A 27315-nucleotide genomic window follows, 5' to 3' on the forward strand; every position below is an offset into this window, starting at 1 on the left:
ATCATTTCTCTATGAATGGAGATTTCCTCCATCACAGACAAAATTATGTGTGGCTCTGGTCCATAGGTTTGCCCCATATAGACACACAAGTATCATCTGCATGCTGCTGAGCAGCTTTTAACCCCACAATAACATGCAGCCAATATCCCGGATGGGGTAATCCTTTGTAATATATAATATTTTAATACTCTCAAAGCTCTCCTAACTAGATTTTTTTACCCCTTCAAAATTGCCTAAATTGAGCTCCCTTGATAACCTATACAAGAGACACCCTCATATTCTTGTCTCAGAGAAAGCAGATAAAGAAGTAAAATTATATTTTGACCAAAAAATAACTGTTGTTAGAAATAGGTATGTTAGGATGAATGTAACAAGAAAATGGATATGGGACTGATAGTGCCCGCACTGTATTGAGTTGAGACTTTGAATTTGAAGAAAACAAAGGAAGACCCCAAATCTGTTTAAGGTGAATTATTTAAGTATAGTGGGGGTTTCAAGGATGGATAGAATGAGAAATGTAGAGATGAGGCAAAACGTAGGGGTGGAAAGAGCTGGCAAATAGGGTTAAGGAATACTGAGATGATATGGGCATATGGAAAAAATGAATTAAGAAACATTAGCAAAATATTTATGGAAAGCAGAGGTCGATTGAGGGAACTTGAGGAGAAAACCAACAATGATGTGGTTGGATTGGGTGAAGGGGGCTTTGAATACAAGAAGAGGAATGTCTGTTAAAGAAGAGAGTGGTAAAGAGTGGATGGAGGGTGGTTGTATGTAGATGAAGAAATAATGCAACTCAAGAAATGTTCTGTTATATAAAATTTTCCCGAGTGGATGAGGAAGCATGAAGTGGTGGGGTAAATCAGTTCCAGCTCTCAAGCCCTGCTATGGATGTGCTCTAATTTGCTACATTGCCTCTATCCCAAGCAGTATGGCAGGGAAAAACAAGGTTCATACAGGTCCTTAGCAACATAAAAAGTCATGAATTTTTACATTATAAAAATCCAATACTGAAAAGTCCTTACATTCTTAAAAAATTGTCAAAAGTCACAAATTTTTTTCCATTTTTGTGTTTAATCATTTTGCAATAAAAACAATTCCCTTATCAACTGTGGTGGTTCTGACTGTGAACAAAATGTTGTTCTTTAGGTCTACTACCCTTGAGTGAAGTTTTCCAGTCATTTTTGCAAGTGCTGGCTATGTAAAATATCCAGGAAATTCTGTACATAGGTCAGGAAAAAGTGTAAGAATGGGTAATGAAATTCCTTAAAAAGTCATGAAAAGAAATAACCTGGCAAAGAGTGGGAACCCTGAAAAAGGGTGACCTTTCATCCATGAGGTGCTAAGATGGGAGGGACAACAACTGGGTGTTTGAATGAATGCAGGATGTGTATAGGGCAGGTGTATGTTTTGACTTGGCCACCCCATATATGGGGGAAAAGCCCTTTTGATATAAGTATATATCATTGCATTATGTATGTGAAAGACTTACCACACTAAAATATAATCTAACATTGAAATATTTTGCACACATTTCCATGCAGTTACAACTATGCACACTGTCATTTGGGTTCTCATTGCTCTTGAATTTTTGCAGGCTCTTGATATATTCAATACTTCTGTGGTGACACCCATCTACTATGTATTCTTCACATCATGTGTAATTTTGGCATCTGCAGTGCTCTTCAAGGAGTGGGAAGGTTTAGGAGCAAAAGATGTCATAGGTGTTTTGGTTGGGTTTTTTACTGTCGTCATTGGAATCTTTCTGCTTCATGCATTCAAGTAAGGATAACTATTTTTTTTGTAACATATTATTTGATTAATGGTTATAGACTGATTTATAGAACTTTACCAACATGATTTCCATTGTATATCTATATTGTAGACTGAAAGAAGCAAGTAAATGCCTTAGGGGATTAAAAAGTGTAATGAGAAATAGACAATTAGAAATGGATGCAAAGAGGAGACTATATGAAAGGGTGATTGTGCTGATGACTTTGCATGGGCCAGAGACATGGAGTTTAAGAGAGGCAGAGAGGAAAAGTCTAAATGTATTTGAAATGAAATGTCTGAGAAATATGGTCGGGGTTACAAGGTTGGATAGAATGAGGAACAAGGTGAGGAGGAGAGGTGGGGTGGAAAAAGAGATAACAAATATGGCTGATGAAAGAGTATTGGGATGGTTTGGACACATGGAAAGAATGAGTGAAAGAATATTAGTAAAAGAGGTTTGGAAGCCAGAGATGGAGTGAACTTCAGGGGATGACTTAGGATGAGATGGATGGATGGGGTGAAAGGGAAATTGAGCAAGAGGGGAATGTCTGTTGAGCAAGAAAGAGAGAGAGAGCAGGGTATAGGGGTAAGTGGAGAATGCCTGTATATAGATGATACTGTGATGTAAGGAAAGGAGTGAGTGGAGAATTGGGGGGATAGGGAGTGGTTATGTATGAATCATAGTTTGATGCAGCCCAAAGGGATTTCTCCCTATCTTTTTTTCTGCAAGAAGGGATGGAGAGGAGGATTGCCAATTAAGTGAAGCAACCTTGCTGTGGATGTACTGTGTCTTGCTACATTACTTCTGACCCAGGGCAGTGGCCAGGATACAGGGATAACCCTTCATCCATGGGGAGCTGAGATTATAGGGAAAAATTGTGGTGGGTGGGAATGGGTTCTTGCCTTTTGAATTGGCTACCTTCCTTTGTGTGTGTGTATATATATATATATTTTTTTTTCTTTCTTTCTTTTTTAAAGCTGTTGAGGTGTCCATATGAAATTTGTAGGAAGTCTCATGGCCCTCAACCTGTTGGTGAGATACTAGCCAAATCAAAGCAAATTGCCAAAATTATTTTATTGATTGGTTAGATCAGGAGCTGTCAAGAGTTTTTATGAGAGTAGTAGAGCTTGTGTCAGGGTTAGAAATGGAGAGAGTGAGTGGTTAGAGGCAAGGATGGGACTTCATCAGGGATGCGTTATGTCGCCCTGGCTGTTTAACTTGTACATGGATGGGGTAGTGCGAGAGGTAAATGCAAGGGTGGTGGTTCAGGGATTGGAGATGGTTAAAGAAAATGGAGAAAAGTGGGAGGTGAGCCAGCTGTTGTTTGCTGACGACACTGCGCTTGTGGCAGGATCGGAGGAGGGATTGAGGAAGTTGGTGGCAGAGTTTGGGAGAGTAAGTGATAGAAGAAAGCTAAAGATAAATGTGGGTAAAAGTAAGGTGTTGGCTACCCCCCATGTAAGAGGGAAAAAGCCTTTGGTATATGTATGTATGTAAAAGTAAGGTGATGAGATGTTCAAGGGGTGAAAGTGGCAGCAGACTGGAAGTGAGCATTAAGGGAGAGTGACTGGAGGAAGTGGATAGTTTTAGTTACTTGGGTGCAAATGTGGCAGGAAAAGGCAGAGTGAAGGTGGAGGTAGAATGTAGATTGAGAGAAGCGAGTAAATGCCTTGGTGGATTAAAAAGTGTAATGAGGAATAGACATTTGGGAATGGATGCTAAGAGGAGACTGTATGAAGGAGTGATTGTGCCAACAGCACTGTATGGGGCAGAAACATGGAACATAAGAGAGGAAGAGAGAAGGAGTTTGAATGTGTTTGAGATGAGGTGTCTGAGAAGTATGATGGGGGTTACTAGGCTAGATAGAGTGAGAAATGAGGAGGTGAGGAGGAGAACAGGGGTGGAAAGGGAGTTGGGAGATAGGGTTGATGAAAGAGTATTAGGATGGTTTGGACACATGGAAAGAATGAGTGAAGAAAGACTAGTAAAAGAGGTATAAAAGGCAGATGTGGAGGGAGTGAACATGAGGGGACGTCCTAGGATGAGGTGGATGGGTGGGATGAAGAGGGCTTTGGGGAAGAGGGGAATGTCTGTTGAGGAAGGACGGGAGAGGACAGAAGACAGGTGAATGGAGAATGGTTGTATATGGATGATGTTGTGATGCATGAGGTGGAATGGGTGGGGGGGATGGGGGGTGAGGTAGTATGTGTGAGCAAAATTTGACGCAGCCCGAAGGGATTTTCTCCCCGTCTTCTCCTTTTATGCATGGGGGGACGGAGAGGGGGGGTCGCCGATTTAATGAAGCTGCCTTGCTGTGGATGTGCTGTGTCTTGCGCCACTGCTTCTGACCCAGGGCAGTGGACAAGGTGCAGGGATGACCCGTCATCCAGGAGGTGCTAAGATGAGAGGGAGGGTGGAGGAGTGAGTGTATTCAGGGATGGAATGGGTGGGAATGATTTTATGCCTTTTCCTTTTTGGCTACCTCCCTTGTACATACATATAGCAAGGCTTTTTCCCCCTTACAAGGGAGGTAGCCAAAAAGGAAAAAGGCATAAAATCATTCCCACCCATTCCATCCCTGAATACACTCCACACCCCTGTTTCTTCATCCAATTTATTCCAGATATCTACTACTCTGTGTGGGAAAACTATTCTTTTTCAGATCTCTATAACTATCTTTTTTAGTTTCTTTTCAGGTCCTCTTGTTTTTCTTTTATCTCACTTTAGTAAATCATCTCTGTCGAGGACTTCCATTCCTTTCATAATTCTATAGATGGTCAGTAGATCTCTTCTTTCTCTTTGTTCCAGGGTTTGTAGTTCAGTTTGGACAATCTTTGTTCATACTTCAGTTTGGAGAGTGTTGGTGCCATCTTTGTCATTACTCTTTCAATTCTAATTTCTTTATACAGTCGTACCTCGGTACTCGACCGCCTCTATACTCGACCAAATCGGTGCTCGACCAAAAAATTCGAGTAGAAAATGCATCGGACCTCGAACAGATTTTCGGTACTCGACTAGCTCGAACAGCGGGTAAGCGTCAGTTCGACTCAGACCGCCAGCGGAGTAAGACGTACGCAGTTTGTTCGAGTATGTCTTCCCAGATTTAAACTTTTTCGTGTTGCTCTAGCCCTTAATAATGGGTCCAAAGAAAGACAGTGATAAGGGGAAAATTGGTTTCGGTGTTCGAACAAATCGGTGCTCGACCACCACCTCAGAACGGATTATGGTCGAGTACCGAGGTACGACTGTATTCTTTTTTTTAGTACTGGGTGTCCATAGTGTTGCAGCATACTCCAATCTTGGTCTTATCAATGTAACTAATATTTTCTTGACCATTTCTTTATCCAAGGCTACTTTCATTGATCTTAGTAAATTGAATGTTTCTCCAATTATTTTGTTGATATGTTTGTTTGGTGTCATATCATCACTGATAATTACTCCGCAGTCCCTTTCCGAGTTAACTTTTTTAACTTTCATTGTAACAATTTTATATTGTCCCAATATTCCATTTTTATTTTTTCCAAATTCCATTATATTACGTTTCTTGATGTTGAAGTTCTCTTCACACTTTTGACTCCATTTCCAGATTTAATCCAGGTCTTTTTGTAGTGATTTACAATTTTCTCTGTACTTACTCTCTCTAGTTGTTTTGCATCATCTGCAAAGTTCACATTACATTCCATACCTTCATCCATATCATTTATATATATGGCAAATATTATTGGAGTCAATACAGAACCTTGTGGGACTCCACTTATCATTTCTTTCCAGGTCGAGTTCTTGTCTCCAAGTACCCTCATTTTTCCCCCATTCAAGAAATCTTCAATCCATTCCAATAGATTTCTTTGTACTCCACCTATTACTTAAATTTTTCATAGTAGCTTTTGTGTGGTACTTTATCAGATGCTTTTTATAGATCTAAGAATGCACAATCTGCCCATCCATCCCTTTTTTGAATTATTTCTGTTAGCCTCAAGTAAAAGCAAATAAAGTTTGTGGCACATGATCTTCCACATCTAAATAAAAATTGTTTTGGATTTAGTATATTAATCTGTTCCAAATGTTTAATCCATTTACTTTTGATAACTTTTCCACATATTTTTGTTATCATGCTTGTAAGGGAGACTGCTCTATAGTTAGTTGGATTTTCTTTGTCCCCTCCTTTTTATATTGGTACAATATTTGCATTTTTCTAATCTTGTGATACTTTTCCTTCTTTGAGTGAGAAATCAATTATCCTGTTTTTATTTTGTCCATTAGTTCATCTATACATTCTTTTAATATCCAATTGGCAATTCGGTCTGGCCCCTGTGATTTTCTGACATCAAAGTTTTTTATTTGATCCCTTATTTCCTTCTGTGTCACAGTTATTTCTTTCATTGGGGGGATCTTTCTCTCTGTACTTCCTCCCAATTTTGTGTACTTTCAATTGTGAATATAGATTTAATATGAAAGTGTGGATAGAATTGAATACAAGATACCACTTGGAAAGAATGATCTTATACTTATAGTGGCTGAACTAAAGGAAGAAATGTATATGGAAAGAAATGAAAAGCATAGGAAAGGAAGATTGATATACAACAAAACGGACTTTGGAAAATTAAAGAAATTCTTTCAGAATGCAAATTGGGAAAAATTCTACATGGAAGAGAGAAAAGTGGAAGAGAAATGGGATATCTTGATGGATAATTATAATGGAGTGAATAGGCATGTACCAAGACAGAAACAAGAGTGTACATTAAATGCTGGTTCAACAGAAGATGCAGGGAGGCAAAAGATAGAAGAGACAGAGCTTGGAAAAGATGGAGAAAAGATAAAAAATAAATAAATAAATAAATAAATGGAAAATGGCAAATATATGTAAAGAATAGAAATGAGTATGTAAAAGTGCGAGGAGAGGAAAAGAGGAACTATGAAAAAGACATTATAGAAAAATGCAAGGAGCAACCCAAACTATGTGAATGGTAAACTTTAAAATAAACAGGTAATGGTGAAACTACGCTAAGGAAATATAGAATACACAGAAGATCTAGAAATGGCTGAAGTCATGAATAATCACTTCAAGTCGGTTTTTCACTACAAGTCGGTTTTTCACTAGAGAGAAGGCACAGTATTTGTATGAAGGAAGTGAAGTGCGATCTCCTCCCATGAGTGAAATAATAACACAAAAAGAAATAATGGAGCATTTAACAAAGCTTGATGTTAGGAAATCACATGGCCTGGACGGAATTGCAAGTTGGATTCTAAAATAATGCAAAGAAGAACTAATGGAAAAAATATATAACATAATAAGTTGCTCACTTAAAGAAAGAAAAATACCAAAAGACTGGAAAAATGCTAACATAGTACCAATATATAAAGGAGGAAACGAGGAATAACCAACTAACTATAGACCAGTCTCACTAACCAGTACTATAACCAAAATTTGTGAGAACATTATCAAGAATTGATGGGTAAAACACTTGGAAATAAATGATATAATAAACCCAAAACAATTTGGGTTCAGACAGGGAAGATCATGTACCACAAACTTAATCAGTTTTTACTCAAGACTAGATATAATACAAGAAGGGGATGGGTGAGCTGATTGTACTTTCTTGACAAGGTACCGCATAAAAAATTATTTAAAAATTGGAATATATAGGAGAGATACAAGGCAACCTGCTAAAATGGATGGAGGACTTCTTGAATGGTAGAAAGATGAGAGTAGTACTCAGAGAAAAATATTCAGGTTGGAAGGAGGCGATTAGTGGAGTACTGCAAGGATCTGTATTGACTTCAATAATATTTCCTATTTATGTGAATGACATGGATGATGTTTAATGTTATGTGAGCTTCTTTGCAGATGACACTAAATTGCTAAGGAGATTAAAAACTGAAACGGATTGCAAATCACAACAGGAAGACCTGAATATGGTTTGGAAGTGGAGTCAGAAATGGGAAGTGGACTTACATTAAGAAGTGTAGCATAATAGAGTTTGGAAAAAGTACATACATACATATACCAAGGCTTTTTCCCCCTTACAATGGAGGTAGCCAAAAAGGAAAAGGCATAAAATCATTCCCGCCCATTTCATCCCTGAAAACACTCCACACCCCTCCACCCTCCCTCTCATCTTAGCACCTCCTGGATGATGGGTCATCCCTGCACCTTGTCCACTGCCCTGGGTCAGAAGCAGTGTTGCAAGACACAGCACATCCACAGCAAGGCTGCTTCATTAAATCAGCGACCCCCACTCTCCGTCCCCCATGCATAAAGGAGAAGACAGGGAGAAACTCCTTTGGGCTGTGTCAAAATTTGCTCACACAAACTACCTCACCCCCCATCCCCCCACCCATTCCACCTCATGCATCACAACATCATCCATATACAACCATTCTCCACTCACCCCTGTCTTCTGTCCTCTCCCGTCCTTCCTCAACAGACATTCTCCTCTTCCCCAAAGCCCCCTTCACCCCATCCATCCACCTCATCCTAGGACATCCCTTCATGTTCACTTCCTCCACATCTGCCTTCCATACCTCTTTTACTAGTCTTTCTTCACTCATTCTTTCCATGTGTCCAAACCATCCTAATACTCTTTCATCAACCCTATCTCCCAACCCCCTTTCCACCCCTGTTCTCCTCCTCACCTCCTCACCCTATCCAGCCTAGTAACCCCCATCATACTTCTCACCTCATCTCAAACACATTCAAACTCTCTCTCTCTTCCTCTCTTATGTTCCATGTTTCTGCCCCATACAGTGCTGTTGGCACAATCACTCCTTCATACAGTCTCCTCTTAGCATCCATTCCCAAATGTCTATTCCTCACTACACTTTTTAAACCACCAAGGCATTTACTCACTTCTCTCAATCTATATTCTACCTCCACCTTCACTCCACCTTTTCCTGCCACATTTGCACCCAAGTAACTAAAACTATCCACTTCCAGTTGCTCTCCCTTAATGCTCACTTCCAGACTACTGCCACTTTCACCCCTTGTACATCTAATCACCTTACTTTTACCCACATTTATCTTCAGATTTCTTCTATCACACACTCTCCCAAACTGTCACCAGCTTCCTCAATCCCTCCTCCGATCCTGCCACAAGCGCAGTGTCGTCCGCAAACAACAGCTGGCTCACCTCCCACTTTTCTCCATTTTCTTTAACCATCTCCAATCCCTGACCCACCACCCTTGCATTTACCTCTCACACTACCCCATCCATGTATAAGTTGAACAGCCAGGGCGACATAATGCATCCTTGACGAAGTCCCAACTTTACTTCAAACCACTCACTCTCTCCATTTTTAATCCTGACACAAGCTCTACTACTCTCATAAAAACTCTTGACAGCTCCTAGAAGCTTTCCTCCTATCTCGAATATCCTCAAATCCTCCCACAGTGCCTTTCTGTCTACCCGGTCATAAGCCTTTTCCAGGTCCATTCAAGCCCAAAAAACATCCTTCCTCTTCCCTATAGCTTTCTCACATATCTGTCTTACCACAAAAATCTGATCTACACAACCTCTACCCGTCCTAAATCCACACTGTTCCTCACCAATTACTCCCTCTGTTCCTCACCAATTACTCCCTCTGTTCCTCTCCTAATCCTCTCAATCAAGATCCTCCCATAAGCCTTCCCAACTACACTTAACAAACTAATCCCTCTGAAACTACTACATTCACACTTGTCCCCTTTTCCCTTGTAAAGTGGAACTATACAGGCACTCCTCCAGTCCTCCGGCACTCTACCCTCTCTCCAACAATCATTAAATAACCTCACCAACCAGTCCACCATCACTGTACCTCCTTTTTTTTAGACATTCTGCATGGCATCCATCCAGACCAGGTGCCTTACCTGCTTTCATCATCTTAACAACTGCCTTCACTTCATCCTTCCATATTTCTCCTCCATATTCCTCACTCATCACAGTAATTTTCTTAGCATTTCCCACTGCAGCTATCTTTCCCTCCCTATCCTCCTTCACATTTAGCAACTCCCTAAAATATTCTGCCTATTTCCCCTTACTGCCTTCTCTTCCATTATCATCTCTCCATCTGCACCTTTTACCTTTTCTTCTCTACTTGATTTGCCTCCTCTTCCTCTCTTAATTTCTTTCCAAAACATCTTTTTATTACTTTCAAAATTTTCTGTCATAGTCTTACCCCATTTCACATCTGCTCACCTCTTTGCCTCCTTTACCTTTTGCTTTCATTCTCTTTTCTTTTCTTTGTACCTCTCATATGACTCCCTCGTCCTATTTTGTAACCAAAGTGTGAAAGCTCGCTTCTTCTCTTCTACAATCTTCTTTGTTTCCTCATCCCACCATTCACTACCCTTCCTTCAATTTCCTCCTGTCCTTCTTGTTCCACACACCATCTTTGCACACTTTGTGACTCCCTTCTTGAACCATCCCCATTCCTCCTCCACACCTAGCTCTACTCTATCCTTCACTCCCTCACACTCCTCTCTCAGTTTCTTCTTGTACTCCTTCTCCTTTTCCTTTTCATTTAAAGACTTCACTCTAAGCATCTCCCTACCTTTTGTCCCTTTCCTCTTCCTCCATCTATCCTCTGCTCTCAACTTACCTTCCACCAAAAAAGGATCTGATATTCCTCCACCCTCTCCCCTTAGCACATGTACATCCTTAACTCTTCCTTTTATAATCCTATTTACCACTACATAGTCCATTAACACTCTGTCTACCACCCTCTCCCATGTGTACTTATGCTTGACTTTCTTCTGAAACACTGTATTTGCTATCATCAACTCTCTTTCTAGACACATTTCCACCATCAACTCTCCACTACGATTCTTTCCTGGAACTCCACATTTCCCAACTACTCCATCAATTGGATCATTTCCTACCGTAGCATTAAGGTCTCCCAGTACTATTACATTGACATTTCTCTCTAAATCCTCTATGCACTCATTTAAATCTATCCAAAAAGCCTCCCTTTTTTCTATGCTCTTCTCACTGCCAGGCCCATATGTACGTACGAAAACCCACATCTCCTTTCCCAGTTTCACCTTCATTCACATTATCCTTGAGGAAACCTCCTTCCACTCCACTACAGGTTTACCTATCTCTTCACTTACTAGTATAGCCACCCCTTCCCTCCCTCGCCCTCTCTTCACTCCTGATAACCTCCCACTTACACTCCCAAACTTACACTAACCCTTCCCTTTCAGCTTAGTTTCACTCAAAGCCAACACATCCATCTTCTCACAAACATTCTACCTATCTCTTCCCTTTTACTCTCATCTGTACCACATCCACACACATTAACCCCTTCCATACGGTGCCGCACACGTAGGCGTCATGAGGAGCAAGTGGGTTCGCGACGCTGCCATATCGGCGTCTTGATTATATTTATTGTAGTCACCCCTGTGTTTTTACATTCTCCCTAATCTGCTCTTAATCCCATTCTCTGTGGTTTTCAAAATTCACGGGTGAAAGAGAGAACGATCGATATAAGCCGTGACTATATTTTATGATGCGAGTATTATTACGACACGTCGTACGGCTGGCATTGGCTGCTGCCCGCGAGATTTAAGTCCCGTAGTGAAGTGGTTAAAAGACCCAAACCTTAGGGTGCTGGTCGGAAAACTCCCAGACCCTCTTATGCCTTTGCTTTTTCTTTTAGGAATGTCCCCTGTGGGGCTACAAGGAGAAGATGCCTAGTCCCAATTCCCGTCCCTTTCTTCTTGCCTCTTATGATCCAAGTGGAGATACTTGGTGGCAGTATTCTTTTCCCCCACCACAGGGAAGTAAAGATAGAATATCAGGACAATATAAAATTAGAACTAAGGAGGTAAAAAAGTGGGATCTGAAAAAGATTTGGGAGTAATTATCTCAAGCGACTTGTTCTCTGATAAACAAAATTGTCGGAAAATCCTAGAACTTTCTAAGGTCAATAAAAATGGCATTTACATATGTGGACGAAGAAATTATTTAAAAAAATATTAGTCACACTTATAAGGCCTAGACTAGAATATGGGGTGACATTGTGGTCACCCAGTACCAAAAGAATATAAAGAAAATTGAAAAAATCCAGAGAGCAATCACAAAAATGGCTCCTGCACTTTCAAAGTTGTCATATGAGGAGAAACTGGCTAAATTGGAGCTACTGACTTTGGAGCAAAGGAGAGAGAGGTGACCTACTGATCATCTATAGAATCAGGAAGGGCACAGAAATACTTGATAGAGAGAACTTTAAATTGGGACAAGAGAAGCACAAGAGAACATGGAAAGAAACAAAATTCATAGTTATAGAAGAGATCTGAAGAAGAACAGTTTTTCACATAGAGTGGTGGACACTTGGAAGAAACTGGACGAAAAAATAGTGTGTGCAAAAACCATTCATGAATTTAAGAGCAAACTAGACACTGCGAGATAAAAAGGCGGGACACCACAAGCGTAGTTCCCCTTCCCATAAAATACAACTAGGTAAATATACTACAGTCAGGTAAATAAATCTACCATCATTCACACAATCCCCCTTCCATCTCAGTACCACTGAGTTAGCTACTCAAAACACTATCTGTTACATTATTAGCACAAGTCTGCCCTGTGCCAAAAATGGGCAAGAGGAAGAGGAGTTGACCTGTTGCAGGTTGTCAGCCTTCCTTATGTGAAAAAGTGGAGGAAAGGTAATTGAATCTGATGCACACTATGGACTTGATCCAGATACCTTAAGGGGAGACAGTTGTATAGGAGTAATGAAGAAAGCAAAGAAGAGTGCAAAAGATAAGAATAAAGATTGTAAATGGATGAAGAAATTTCTATTTCATAATTTTTTCAAGTGGATGAGAGTAGGGGAGGAAACCATGTAATAAAGTGGTATAGGTAAACCATCTTCAGCTGTTGGGTCCTGCTGTGGAGATGTTGTCTTGCATTGTCTTTGACCTAAGCAGTGTGGCCTAACTTGGCTCCATATTGATGGGGGAAAAGTCCTTTTGGTATTTATATGTAATTTGGTCATAAATTTTTCTGAAATTGTTTCCTACTGAATGATAATTTGATTTCATGGTCAATTTAAGAACATTTGGATGTCATCTGTCAGGTGTTGTGTTGTTTGATATCCAAGGTCATGTTTATAAGAATAATCAATTTGTCAGTTAGCAGGTTGCAACATGAGTCAACCAAGACAAACTAAAATGCTTGTAAACAAATTTTTTTGAAATTTTATTTTTCATCATGTAGTAGAACTACATACATACACCAACAGCTTTTTCCCCCTTACAAGGGAGGTAGCCAAAAAACAAAGGTATGAAATCCACTCCCACCCATTCCATTCCCACATACTCCACTCCCATTCACCCCTCCCTCCCTCTTATCTTGGCTCCTCATGGATAATGGGTCATCCCTGTATCTTGGCCACTGCCCTGGGTCAAAAATAATATAGCAAGACACAGCATATCCACAGCAAGACTGCTTCATTTAATCAGCATCCCCCCATCCATTCCCTCATACAGAAAAAGAGAAGATGGGGAGAAATCCCTTCAGACTGTGTCAAAATATGATTCAAACATGCTCCCTCACTCCCTATCCCCCACCCACTCCCTTTCCTGCATTACAGCATCATCCATACACAACCATTCTCTACTCGCTTCTATCTTCTGTCTCCTGGAGTAGAACTAAATGAGGATAACTTTTCTTTCACAGAGACATGGAGATTGCCCCGATAGGTGTGGCATCCCTCTTCAAAGGACCAACAGAAGGAAAACATAACTCAGACCACATTGAAACTGTGGATCCCCTCTTGTATACTCAACCCTCGGATGAAGAGGAAGGCCTTATCACTTCAGAACCAATGTCTTATGGCTCCAGTAAGAGGGGCTATTGATGGTTAGTTTTAACCAATTCTTAACTATCAAGTAAAGTTAACAAAGGAATGCTAGAAAAATGAGGAAGAAGGAACTACATTGTAAGGTTAAGTTTCTTTTCTCTGTATTAATGATAATGATGGAGATTGCCCCACTGACTGGAAACCTGCATCCCTACAGTGGCTGGCAGCAGTTCTTAGACCCATCCATGATCTCCCTGGGAAGAACCTTGGACTGTTGTTCATATTGTATTAGTGTGTGATAGTTTCTATGTCACCAGATTATAGTAGTAGGAAGAAGGGGGCAGTCACTGGTTGTCAGCTCTCCTTATGTGAAAAGAAAAGGTGGAGGAAATACACAAAGTTAATAGAGAAAGAAATCATGGGCAAGGGGCTTCATCTTCAGATGGTGCTGAGAGTATTGATGGGTTTTGAAGATAGTTAACAAGGAGATTGATTTTCTGTGATATCCATCTTGCAGGATCACCACTTCCAGGTACAGTACCTATCATAAGTCCCTCTGTATTGATACTACTTATTGAATGATGAAGATAAAATGTTATTTAAGTACACACTAAGCCAAAATTTTGATAAGCTAGAAAATATTATACATAGAATGTAATTACTGACATATGATAAACATTATCCATGTAAAATGATCATGAATTTGTGATTGAAAGAGGTGAAATCATGAAATATTGGAACAACACCTAGGGTAAACTATGTAATGCAATTTAAAAAAACCACAGTAGGAATTACTTGTTGGTGGACAATATATCATGGATGAAAGGTAGTTACTAATGTACTATGCTAACATAATTTCTCATTTGTGTCATACAAAGTTGTGATAGTAAGTTACTTTCAACGATTCTGTCTAGAGTGGCAGTTGTTCAATTTTCTGAACAGAATGGGTTGAAAGAAGTAACAGTGATTGTTGCAGCAGCTCAACTAAATGACTATAGTGATGGGAGACGAGTTCATAACAAGGTATTTTCTGTCTCATGAAGCCTAAGTTGAATTCAGCATTTTCACTTTATTGTCCAAATGGCATTATGTGAAGAAAACTGGTGACATGTTCCTGCTCTAGGTAAAAAAAAAAAAAAAAAAAAGCACTAGTGTGGTGTTTCTAAATTAAGACATGTTTTTAATAGGTGGTTAAAGGTTCTGTGAACCAATGAGGAGTAGTGGTTAGCATTATTACTTTGAATGTGGAGGGCAGTTTGATCCCAAGGAGGAGAAAAAGGTGATAACATCACTTCTTGGGCATTAAGATCCTGGGTTGAACCCCAGGGTTAGCACAGGGCTATCCAACCCTACCCTGCAGAGGCAGGCAGCAAAAGTAGTGTAGGTCAATGTCACATGTGAATCCCAGTATTTGATGAGCATACCCATACTCATTACATTGGTTGTAGTCTATATTCATGACTACAGCCATTCCAGCACTGTCCCAACACTTCCCATGCATTTCATTCTGAATATGCCACAATGGCAAAGATACACAGGCTGTAAAATCCCTTCAGGGATAGGCTGGCCATCCTGCAGTAGATCCTCAAGACTGTGTAAATGAAGATTTCTGTGAACTAAAGGGTATGGGTGTATGACAATCAATAGCAGCTGGCCATATATCCACAAGTCTTATTTTTATTTTAATATAATTCCTTATGATGAAGGGAAGTTGTAATAATTTATACTCGTATACCATATACATACATTATCAAAAGATCTTTTCCCCCTTATAAGTGATGTGGCTAAGTCAAAGTATATACCCACCCAATACCCACCAAACACCTATCCAAAAACCCGTTCATTGTCCATCCCATCTTAGCACTTTGTGAATGAAGGGTCAGCCTTATCCCCCACCACAGTGTGTGAGTCAGAGGCAGTGCAGCAAGGCAGCACCTCCATAGCAGGGCCTGACACCTCTGGCTGGTTTACCCTAGCTGCTTTATTATATGGCACCCCTACCTCACCCAGTCATTAGATTTATGGAAAAGACAAGAAGAATACTTAAGGCTTCATAATATCCATGTACAACCACTCTCCATTTCCTTCTATCTTTTGAACTCCCTTGCTTGAATGAAAGTACTCATGCACCCAGTATCCCATTCACTTAATCCATCCATCTCATTCAAGTTCACTATATTTACTTCTGCTTTCCATACTCTTTTTGCTAATTTTCACTTGTTCCCACATGCCCAAACCATCTCAGCATTTTTTCATCAACCTGATCTGCTAGGTCACTTTGTGATCCTTCTGTCTGTCTCACCTCCAAGTTTCTTACTACCCATCCTTATAACCATAAACATAATTGTTAAACACTTCATCCCAAACATGTTTAGGCTCTTCCCTTTTGCATCCTTCAGATTTCACAATTTTGCACAATGCAATGCCATGAGCACAATCAGTCTTCTCTTTAGATTCATCCCAAGATATATATTTCTCACAATTTTTTTCATCCCCCCTGTGTATAAACTTGCTTCCCTTACTCTTAATTTACCTCCACTGGTACATGTGACCCCAAATACTTCCATCAACTTCTCATCCTTTAAACTCACTTTCAACCCCCATGTACACCTTATAACTTTATGCCCACATTTACTGTCAACTCTCTCATGTCACACACCTTCCCTAAATTTGTTGTCATGTACTTCAGTATATCTTCTGACTCAGCTACAAGTACATTGTCATCCACAGACAACAACTGGTTTACCTCCCATTTCACTCCACTCTCACTCACTTATTCTAAACCCTTGCCAAACAACCTTGCATTTTCCTTCATCATCACCCAGACAGATGGAGTGGTTGGGAAATGTGGAGTTCTAGGAAAAAATCATAGTGGAGAGTTGATGATGGAGATGTGTCTAGATAGTTGATGATAACAAATACAGTGTTTAGGAAGAAAGTTAAGTATAAGTGCACATGGGAAAAGGTGATGGATGGAAAGGTGGTAGATAGGGGTTTAGTGGACTACATAGTGGTTACCAGGAGAAGAGTAGGAAGAGTTTTGGATGTACATGTTCTAAGGGGAGAGAGTTGGGGAATATCAGATAATTTTTTGGTGGAAGGTAAATTGAGAGTGGAGGATAGATGGAGAAAGAGGAAAAGGACAAGGTAGAGAGGTACTTGAAGTAAACTGCTTAAATGAGAAAGAAAAGGTGGAGTACAAGAAAAAGCTGAGAGAGGAGTGTGAGGGAGCAAAGGATAGAGTAGAACTAGGAGTGGAGGAGGAATGGAGATGGTTCAAGGAGGGAATCACAAGGTGTGCAAAGTTGGTGTGTGGATCAAGGAAGATGGGAGGAAATAGAAGGAAGGGTAGCGAGTGGTGGGATGGTAAAGCAAAGAAAGTTGTAGAAGAGAAGAAATGAGCATTCATAGATTGGTTACAAAATAGGGTGAGAGAATCATATGAGAGGTACAAAGAAAAGAGAAGTAAAACATACAATAAAGGAGGCAAAGAGGAGAGCAGATGTGAAATGGGGTAAGAGTATGACAGAAAATTTTGAAAATAATAAAAAGGTGTTTTGGAAGGAAATTAAAGAGAGGAAGAGGTAAAAGGTGCTGATGGAGAGATGATAATGGAAGAGACAACAGTAAGAGAAAGATGGGCAGAGTATTTTAGGGAGTTGCTAAATGTGAAGGAGGATTGGGAGGGAAAGGTAGTTGCAGTGGGAAGTGCGTAGAAAATGACTGTGATGAGTGAGGAAAATGGAAGAGAAATAAGGAAAGATGAGGTGAAAGCAGTTATTAAAATAATGAGAGCAGATAAGGCACCCGGGTTGGATGGATGTCATGCAGTGTCTAAAACAGGTACAGTGATGGTGGACTGGTGGGTGAGGTTCTTTAATGTTTGTCTAAGAGGGTAGAGTGCCACTTTACAAGGAAAGAAGGGACAAGTGTGAGTGTAGTAGTTTCAGAGGGATCAGTTCGTTTAGTGTAGTTGGGAAGGCTTATGGGAAGGTTTTGATTGAGAGGATTAGGAGAGGAACAGTGGGAGTAATTGGTGAGGAACAGTGTGGGTTTAGGACAGGTAGGGGTTACATGGATCAGATTTCTGTGGTAAAACAGATATGTGAGAAAGCTTTAGGAAAAGGTAAGGATGTTTTTTAGGCCTTATGGATTTAGAAAAGGCTTATGACAGGATAGACAGGAAGGCACTGTGGGAGGTATTGCAGATACATGGGATAGGAGGAAAGCTGTTAAGAGCAGTCAAGAGTTTTTACGAGAGTAGGGAGCCTGTGTTAGAATTAGAAATGGAGAGGGTGAGTGGTTTGAGGTAAAGGTGGGACTTCATCAGGGATGTGTTATGTCGTCTTGGCTGTTCATTTTATACATGGATGGGGTGGTGCAAGAGTAATGGGCTGGGTATTGGAGATGATTAAAGAAAATTGAGAAAAGGGAGATAAACCAGTTGTTTGCTGATGACACTGCACATGTGGCAGGATCAGAGGAGGGATTAAGGAGGTTAGTGACAGAGGTTGGGAAGGTGTATGTGGGTAAAAGTAAGGTGAGATGTACAAGGGGAGAATGTAGCAGCAAATTGGAAATGAGTGTTAACCTCTTCACTCCGGGGCACATCGCACGTCTGGTAGCATTAGCTGCCCGACGTGCGATGTTGCGTCATAATAATCGCATTATAAAAAATAAAGTCAGTGCTCAATCGTTCGTTCTCTTTTACCAGTGTATTTTGATAACCATAGAAAATTGATGAAGCCAGTTTAGAGAGAATGGAAATTACGTAGGTACGACTACAATAAATATAATCAAGAAGGCGACGTTGGCATCATTGAGTACCCACTTGCTCCTCATGCCGCCTATGTAGGCGTCACCGTATGGAAGTGGTTAAGGGAGAGAGACTAGAGGAAGTGGATAGCTTTAGATATTTGGGTGTGAGTGTGGTGGGAAAAGGAGTGGAGGTGGAGGTAGAATGTAGAATGAGGGAAGCAAGTAAATGCCTTAGGGGGATTAAAAAGTGTAATGAAAAATAGACATTTAGGAATGGATGCTAAAAGGAGATTGTATGGAGTGATTGTACTGACAGTTCTGAATGGGGGTAGAAACATGGAACATAAGAGAGGAGGAGTTTGAATGTGTTTGAGATGAAATGGCTGAGAAGTATAGCAGGGGTTATTAGGCTGTATAGAGTGGGGTTGGAAAGGGAGTTGGAAGATAGGGTTGATGAAAGAGTATTGCCATGGTTTGGACACATGGAAAGAATGATTGAAGAAAGATTAGTAAAAGAGGTGTGGAAGGCAGAATTGGAAGGAGTGAACATGAGGGTTGACCAAGGATGAAATGGATGGATGGGGTAAAAGGGGCATTGGGAAAGAGGGGAATGTCTGTTGAGGAAGGAAGGGAGAAAGCATAAGATATGGGTAAGTGCAGAATGGTCATGTATGGATGATGCTGTAATGCATAGAAGGGAGTGGGTGGAGGATGGGGGGTGAGGGAGTATGATTGAATGATATTTTGATGCAGCCTGAAGGGATTTCTCCCCACATTCTCTTTTTCTGCATTAGGGGACACAGAGGGGGGTGCCACTTAAATGAAGCAGCCTTGCTGTAGATGTGCTGTGTCTTGTGCATTGCTTCTGATCCAGGCAGTGGGTGAGATGCAGGGATGACCTATCATCTAGGAGGAGCCAAGATAAGAAGGAGGGAAGGGTGGTGAATGGGAGTGGAGTATGTGGGGATGGAATAGGTGGGAGTGGATTTTATGCCTTTGTTTTTTTGGTACCTTCCTTGTAAGAGAGAAAAAGCCATTGATATATGTATGTACCACCCAGACCATATACACTTTGAACAATCATGGTAACATTACACAACTTTGATACAGCTCCACCTTCACCTCTAACCACTCACTTTAAACCATCACACAAGCTCTACTACTGAGGAAACACTTTTGATGACCTTTAATAGACTTTTCTCTCTCTCTCATACCTGTATAACACATTCCATAATGCCTCTCTGTCATCTCTGCCATATGCTTTCTCTAAATCCATGAATGCCCAAAAGACTTCTTTAATATTCAACAAGAAATAATTCCATATGTCTTGTTACAAGAAAATTTATATATGCTCCTTCCTTTTTCAAAACCTTACTGCTCCTCACCAGTTACTCCCTAAGTTTCCATTCCAGTCCTCACAATTAGCACCCTCCTATACATATTACCAACTGCACTTCACTGACTGATTCTTCCTAAACTATTCATCAATGGACTGAAAGACAGCACATCATCATCATCCAGAAATACTGCATCATATTTTTCCCCTTTTCCCCTTGTAGTGGAACTATACATGCACTCTTCCAGTCACCTGTGCACTTCCTTCCTTCAGGCAAATGTTAAATAATCTCACCAGCCATTCTGCTATATCTGCTCCTCCTTTTATCAGACCCTGCACATGACAATCATCTAACCCAGGCACTTTACATGTTTTAATTTTTTGGGTCCTTTCTCTTTTCCTATAGCTCTCTTATCTGTTATACTCATTTTCTTAGCATCTCCCACTCCAGCAAAGAAAAATTCTATATCCTCCACAGCATTCATTAACAATTCAAAATACTCTTACCTATCTTGTCCTTACCACCTTATCCATTAGCATTTGTACATCTGGACCCTTTACTTTTTTTTTTTCTACCCAACTCGGCTCCCTCCCTTACTCTTTTTCTCTTCCTTCAGAAACAACATTTTATTATTTTCAAAATTCTATGCCAAACATGTACTCCATTATAAATTTGCTCTCTTCTTGGCCTCCCCCACTTTTTAATTTCCCTCCACCCTCTTTATTTTGTATCTCTTTTAAATTATCCTTTTTTTTTTCTTTTTTGGGGCAACTTTTCTTCTTTTCTGCAACCATGGCCTTCATCCCTAAATCCCATTGTTCCTTGCCATTCCATTTGTTCATTACCATCCTCATCCAATGGGCACTCGCTGTGTACTTTAACACTTCCCCCTTGGAATATAATTCCAAGGGGAAGAGGAATTCTTCCTCTACTTTTGTTTCTTCCTTATCATTCACTGCATCACATACTTCTCTCTGCTTCACTTAGTATTCTCTCTTTTTCTTAATTTATTTTACTAAATACTAGGACTTCTGCCTCTCAATTTTCTTCATTTTCAATTTAACCAACACTCACAGTTTTTCTTCCACAAAATAATTTCATAATCCACTGCCCTCTCCCTTGAACACAATTATGTCCAGAACTCTTCCATCTCGTATACTTGATTATATATGATTTAATTTTTTTTACTTGAGTAAGAGTGGGTCCACATAAACTTATATAAATGAACTTGAACAGTTTCACACATAAATGCAGATGCATACTTGTATTAGATTGTGTATGCATAACTGTCCCCTCCTAGGACCTTGTCAAAACTTGGTAACATAGTTTGGCATTAACCAGAACAATTATCAAAGGTGGTGTTTAGCTGTAATAAATTAATCATAAATATACACAGAAGGTGCAAGATGTACATATAATACTTTCAGTATATATATATATATATATATATATATATATATATATATAATATATATATATACAGACGCTCCTCTACTTACGTTCATTAGTTTTACGTTTTTTTTATTTTACGTTTGAACTGACTGTAAAAAAAAATTGTAAAAAAAAAAAAAAAAAAAAAAATTGAGTGAATTTTTTAGTTCCGTGGTACGAGACGTTCAAACGATACTTACGCATGACGCTGCATCCATTGTTTACATAGCACAAATGACAGACTGAATGTGCCTTGCCTCCTCCTCCCCCTCCTCCTTCACCATCTCACTTTATGTTGCTTGAATTTAATTTATTTGAAATTAATGTTATTATTTTACAATGTTATGTTTATAATTAATTATTTATGGGTGTTTTATAAGATATGGTAATAGAATTTATGGATGTATAGTACAGTATGAACGGTCATACATTACTGGAACGTACAGTAACAACTTACGTTCATTTTCACATTACGTTCGGCCGTTCGGAACGTAACTAAAACGTAAGTTGAGGAGCGTCTGTATATATATATATATATATACATATATGTGTATATATATATACATATGTATATACATATATATATACATGAGTCCGTTGAAGTTTTATTTCTGACATTTTGTCCAACTAGGACTTCTTCAGAGTGTACACAAATAAGACAATGACAACTTATATATTCACACAGCTCACCTCGTCCTCGTTCCTCCCCAGTCAATGTTGTTGTCATCTCACTTTCGTCTGGCCTTGTGGAGAATTAGATTGGTTGCTACCCTCGCCAACTTGTCAAAACCATCCCGATGATTGCTACATGGGAGTGAAGTAATGTATGCTGCCTCAATTGTCCTCCATTCCTTTTTGTCAAGCCCCTGCCGGATTTTTCCCAATCCAGCAGGGGACCAAAGTTGTCAATATGTACCACTAATGAGTTGGAGGTCCAGTGGGCTTCGATGTCATTTTTATGTTCCATCGTCCGCTTGGGAATTCCTCTGCTAGTTTTGCCATAGTAACTAGCGGGGCAGCTTTTACATGGACTTCTGTAAACTAAACAGTTATCTTCATCTTTGACTTTGTTTCTAACTTTATTTCTCACAATGTCACCTATTTTTATTCCCGTGTTATATGCCAGTTTCAGGCCTGCCTTTGTTCTATGATATTTGAGCACTTGGAGTTGAATACAGACACGTACTCACGGTTCTCATCACTAACCTCTTTACTTTTGCCACCCCTATTTCTTACTTGTAGCACCTTTTCCTTGTTTCTATATAGAAAGCCTACTGGGTAACATAATTTTTTGAAAATATCAAAAATATAATTAATTTCCTCTTGGAGAAATTCCTCACTACATATTCTAAATGCTCTCAGGAAGAAACCTATAATGATTCCACTTTTCATTTTGTTGTGGTGTGCGGAGTAGTAATACACGATATCGTTTTTGTTTGTGTATTTTCTATGGACTGAAAATGCTGTCTTGTTACCTCGTCTCCAGAAAGGCCAGATGGTTACCTTTCTCACATGGGACTGTTTCTGTGTCACATGCTGAAAGTAGTGGCAGGGGAATGGTTGGAGATTGGCTGCTCTCCTTATGTAAAAAGATGGAAAGAGAGTTTGAGTCTGATCTGGAGACAGTGACCACATGGAGGTGAGGGGGTTGATGGGTTTTGAAAATGGGCAGTACAGAGATGATTCTGTCATCCATCTTTCAGGACCACCACTGGCAGGTACTTGTCATTGGTCTTGATGTCTTGGAAGATCACCTGTAGTTGAAATAGAGAAATGTCTCATGTACTATAGTGGTGATATTCTGGTACTCTAGTTCAGTTGCTGATGTAACTTGCAAGACCTTTTCCTGGTAAAGTAACATGAATCCACAGTAGTCAGAATTTGAAATATTGTTTTCATTGTTTAGTTCTTACCTTGATTAGTTTATATGGTGTTCATACTTTACCCCCACACCCACACACTCCTCTTTTTTTCACTATCATCAGTAACAATTACTATGGTGAAGAGTATGGTCAGTGCTCATTTATAAAATAGTATCAAAGAAATAGTACTATATATTGAAAACTTTGGAAGAAACTTAACAGTATTATAGCAGCAGGAAGAGGATAGTATATAGTATGAAAAATATGGGGAAATTTATTACAAATTTAAGATCTGAGGAATATATGTAAGCTCTAAATTAGTTTCATTCTCTTGTTTATTTTCTGTTCTTGTTTTCTCTTTTGTTCTGTCTCTTATCTCTTTCTCATGTTCTTTCTCTAAGTTTTGCTCTCACAGTCTCTCTTTAACTCTCTCAGTCTCTTTCTTGCAGTCCTTGTCTCTCGTTCTCTCTTGCAATCTCTCAGTCTCTCTCTTGCAGTTTCTTGGTCTCTCTCTTGCAGTCTCTTGCTCTCTTTCTTGCAGTCTATTAGTCTCTCTTTTTCATTCTCTCAGTGGCCCAATAGGTTGTTTAAGGGGTTCTACTGACAACAGAATTAGTTTTTACCTTTAAGAAAAGAATGGCAAATTAACTTGTGGCATTTGCATCATCTCATCAGCAGAAAGGAAGCTTTTAAAGATTTAATGATAGATGCTCTGTGATACTAATGCTTCCTTTGCAAAAGATATAAATTGCACCTAAAGTCAGATAGCTTGTAAACATGTCCTGGTTTTTAAGAATAAAGGTAGAATTTGTAGTGAAATTAGTTAATTTCACAATGGGTGTTAAACGGATTAGTATGCAAGATGCTATTTGTTAATGCATCATGGAACAGCATGGAATATAACGATATAAAAAATTACAAGTGTCCTTTCTTGCATAGAATACTACTTTGGATTTGAAACTGTTATGAAATGTGAAAAATGAGACTGTATACAGTAGTTATTTGATTTGCTTGATTAATCATTTTATTAGCTTTCCAATACACTGAACAATAAATTAGTACCTTAATAGATGTTTTAATGCTGCTAGCATCACAGATTTAGCTGGTATTTTGATTTGCATTAGCTAAATGTAGTGACATACAACTCTGGAAACAAACCCTTAGGTTTGTTTTTAGTGGCTGCTCTTTTTTCAGTGGTTATGTATTTGTAGATTTGTAAATGTAACTTCAACTTTTCAAAAATGTAATAGTATACTATTGAATTTGTATGAGTGGAAATTTATCTATTTTTATGTTTTCACTTCTATAAATAAGGCTGTAAAGTTTGAATAAGTATGGAAATAGATGTGCATCACTGTAGTTTACATTTATTCACAATCCCATTTAAGAGTGGGAAATGTAAGTGATACATTTAATGCTCATCTTTACTTGGCTAGTTTGGCTAGTCTGAAGTAGTATTGGTGAGACAACTGTACCCTTTATCCTAGTAGTGGAAGTAACCTGGTGATTTGCTCATCATGTGGATTGATCTAGTTGATAAAGATGCATTGATGGAGTTTGCCTACACTCCACCATGAAATCCAATACCGGTATTTAACACGAATATATTTGTAATATATTTTTAGATATGGAAGAGTAGGTTTAGACACTTAAAATTTAGGCCGTGAGCAGTTGATAGAATGTGTGTTAATAAATGCAGACTTAGATCACTGAAATCTGTGAATAGCTTACTGAAATGACAAAGGAAGTCACTTGAATTCAAATATAGAGGAATCTTGAATTGCAGGTGGGGAGTATGTAACCCCAGGAAACTATGACTATAGATTTTGTTGTAAAAAATGGCAAATGATTTTACTCAGGTGGGAGGTCAACCCTGTCCAGAATAGGGTCTCGCTGAATTGAGACCTCTTTCAGGCTTCTTGTGGGGAGTACAGTTGTCTGTCATTTGCCATAACAAAACCTATAGTTTATCACTTTTTGAAAAAGATTAAAGGAAAGGGGTTTCATTAGGCCTTTTAATTGTACATTTTGCTTGCAGTATAAACAACATCGTTCTTTGGATGCTCAGCATATGTGTCACTCACACAGATGTTGAGGTTCTCTTCCACATTCAAAACAAATAGCCTCATTTTATTTGGTCACTTGTCTGTAGTATGTCCTCACTTGTTAAGAAGTATTCACAAACTAAACCAATTTTGGGATTTATTCACTTGTTTGGAAATGCTGCACTTGAATGAGAATGTATAGTTAGATTTGCTATACTTACAGTAGACTTATTGTGATGTATTTCACCTGTTTTCAGAGTGTTTGTACAAGATTACACTGTGTGATGTCTTTTACTTTGGAAATGCATAAATGAAAGAAATGCTCTTTATTATATCTCGTGTGATGTAGTGTGATGGATATTGTTTGTATATATTGGTTTGTGCATATCTTATTGGAGTTGAATTTTTTTCCAGATAGAGAATACCACTTTTTTTTTTTAACTTCTGATTATTGTTTCTTCAAATGATGATTGTGATTATAATGACCTGTATATATAGGCTTTTAATAATTATCTTTGCATTCATTCTTGTTTCCCATGGGACAATTATATTTGTATATTATGTTCATTAAAATTTTACTGTTCCAGTAATCTCACATTATGTATATGTTTTTGCCTTTCCTCATTTTCTGTACCATTAAGCTTTATTCACACTGTACTTATGGTCACCTCATTTTGAATATGAGGGCAGGTAAGGGACCTGGGTTGTATGGGTGTTATGTGGTGTCTGAAGAAGGGAGGTACAGTAATAGTGGACTGGCTAGTGAGATTGTTTAATGTGTGTCTAAGGGAAGGCAGAATGCCAGAGGACTGAAGGAGTGCCTATATAGTTCTGTTTTATAAAAAAAAAAAAAGGGATAAATGTGGTTGTATTAGTTTTAAAGGAATTAGTATGTTGAGTGTAGTTGGGAAGGCTTATGGCAGGGTTTTAATTGAGAGGATTGGGAGAGGAACAGAGGGAGTAATTGGTGAGGAACAGTGGATTTAGGAAAGATAAGGGTTGTGTGGATCAAATATGTATGGTAAAACAGATATGTGAGAAAGCTTTAAGAACAAGTAGGTGTGGTATAGTGCTTTGGCACAGGGTACTAGCATAGTGCAGAATACCATAGTGTCATGGTGTGCCTTGACCAGCAGTGATGTGTTTGCATACAAGGGCCCTTTCATACAGCCAACAAGGCCCCTTCTCATACAGCAAACTGTGTGGGAGGGTTGAGTAGGGCCATACATGCCAGGCATAACCATGCTGTCTAGAACAAACTAAACAGTGAATGCCAGAACTAAATACGGGTTCAAGAATATACTGGATGGGGAAAGATATGAAAACGGGTCACAACGAGCATAGCTCCCGTCCCGTAAAATACAACCAGGTAAATACATAGACACGAATGGCTACTCAAACAGTCATCTGTTAGGAATAAGAGGGAATGTAGGTAGAAATGCAGACATTCAGAAGCATGCCAATGTCACACATGGAGGGAACAAGGTAGAGATGATCACAATAAGAGTTGAAGATAGCGACATGAAAAGCAGAAAGTTTGCAGTGATTTACATGCCCCCAAAAATGAGGTCTTGGAGAGATAGACATTATTCCAAAATGTTATAGGACACAAAATCTTCATTAAACGAAATGCTGAAGGATGGAAATAAAGCAGTACTCATGGGAAACTTTAATTACAAAGAAATATGTTTAGAAGCAATGACAGTGAAAGGTGGAATGATCAATAGGGAAATGTATTACTTGACTATAGAACATAAAATGACACAGTGGATAAAAGAAAACACTAGATTTAGAAATAATGAAGAACCATTGAGACTAGATTTATTGTTTATGTCAGAACCTGAAGTAGTAGACAAAATTTAATACACCAATTGCAAAGAGTGACCACATACTACTCAAGTTAGAATTAAAGGAAGAATATAAAGAGATATGAGCAGGTGACAAACTGTTGTTTCAAGAACTGTCTAGTTTCTGCAATCGGAATTTATTGATAATGGGCGATTTCAATTTTACTGACATTGGATGACCCTTGAACATGGCCATATAAGTAGTCACTTGATTGATTTTCTCGGTGACATTTACTTAGTTCAACATGTAAAAGAGCCCACAAGACATGGAAACTTACTCGATCTATTGATCACTAGCCACAAAAGCATGATAACCGATGTAGAAGTCAATGAAACTGTTGCATATAGCGATCACAACTTAGATTCAAACTACTAAAGATTTTTAGAATAGATACTTGTGTCTCTAAAATACCTGATTTCAGTAAAGCTCAGTTCATAGGACTACATCAGGAGCTTCAGCTTACAGATTGGGAGGCAAAATTA

The 27315-nt window shown here is 39.1% G+C and overlaps 1 protein-coding gene across 3 annotated transcripts in view; it reads left to right on the forward strand.

Annotated features, from left to right (window-relative positions):
- Positions 1-27315, forward strand: part of spict (magnesium transporter spict) — a 222489-nt gene that overhangs the window by 83766 nt on the left and 111408 nt on the right. For 2 of the 3 annotated variants that reach the window (XM_076203688.1, XM_076203687.1), the window contains exons 10-11: positions 1598-1782; positions 13429-13611. In XM_076203688.1, coding sequence (XP_076059803.1) covers positions 1598-1782; positions 13429-13609 — 366 coding nt within the window. In that variant the 3' untranslated portion in view covers positions 13610-13611. Of the gene's footprint in view, positions 1-1597; positions 1783-13428; positions 25588-27315 lie in introns of those variants that run through there. The other variant, XM_076203689.1, reaches the window with a different exon arrangement.

This window comes from Oratosquilla oratoria, chromosome 20 (assembly GCF_046742065.1).
Source record: "Oratosquilla oratoria isolate Oo_2021 chromosome 20, ASM4674206v1, whole genome shotgun sequence".
In the NCBI taxonomy this organism is placed as follows: Eukaryota; Metazoa; Arthropoda; class Malacostraca; order Stomatopoda; family Squillidae; genus Oratosquilla; species Oratosquilla oratoria.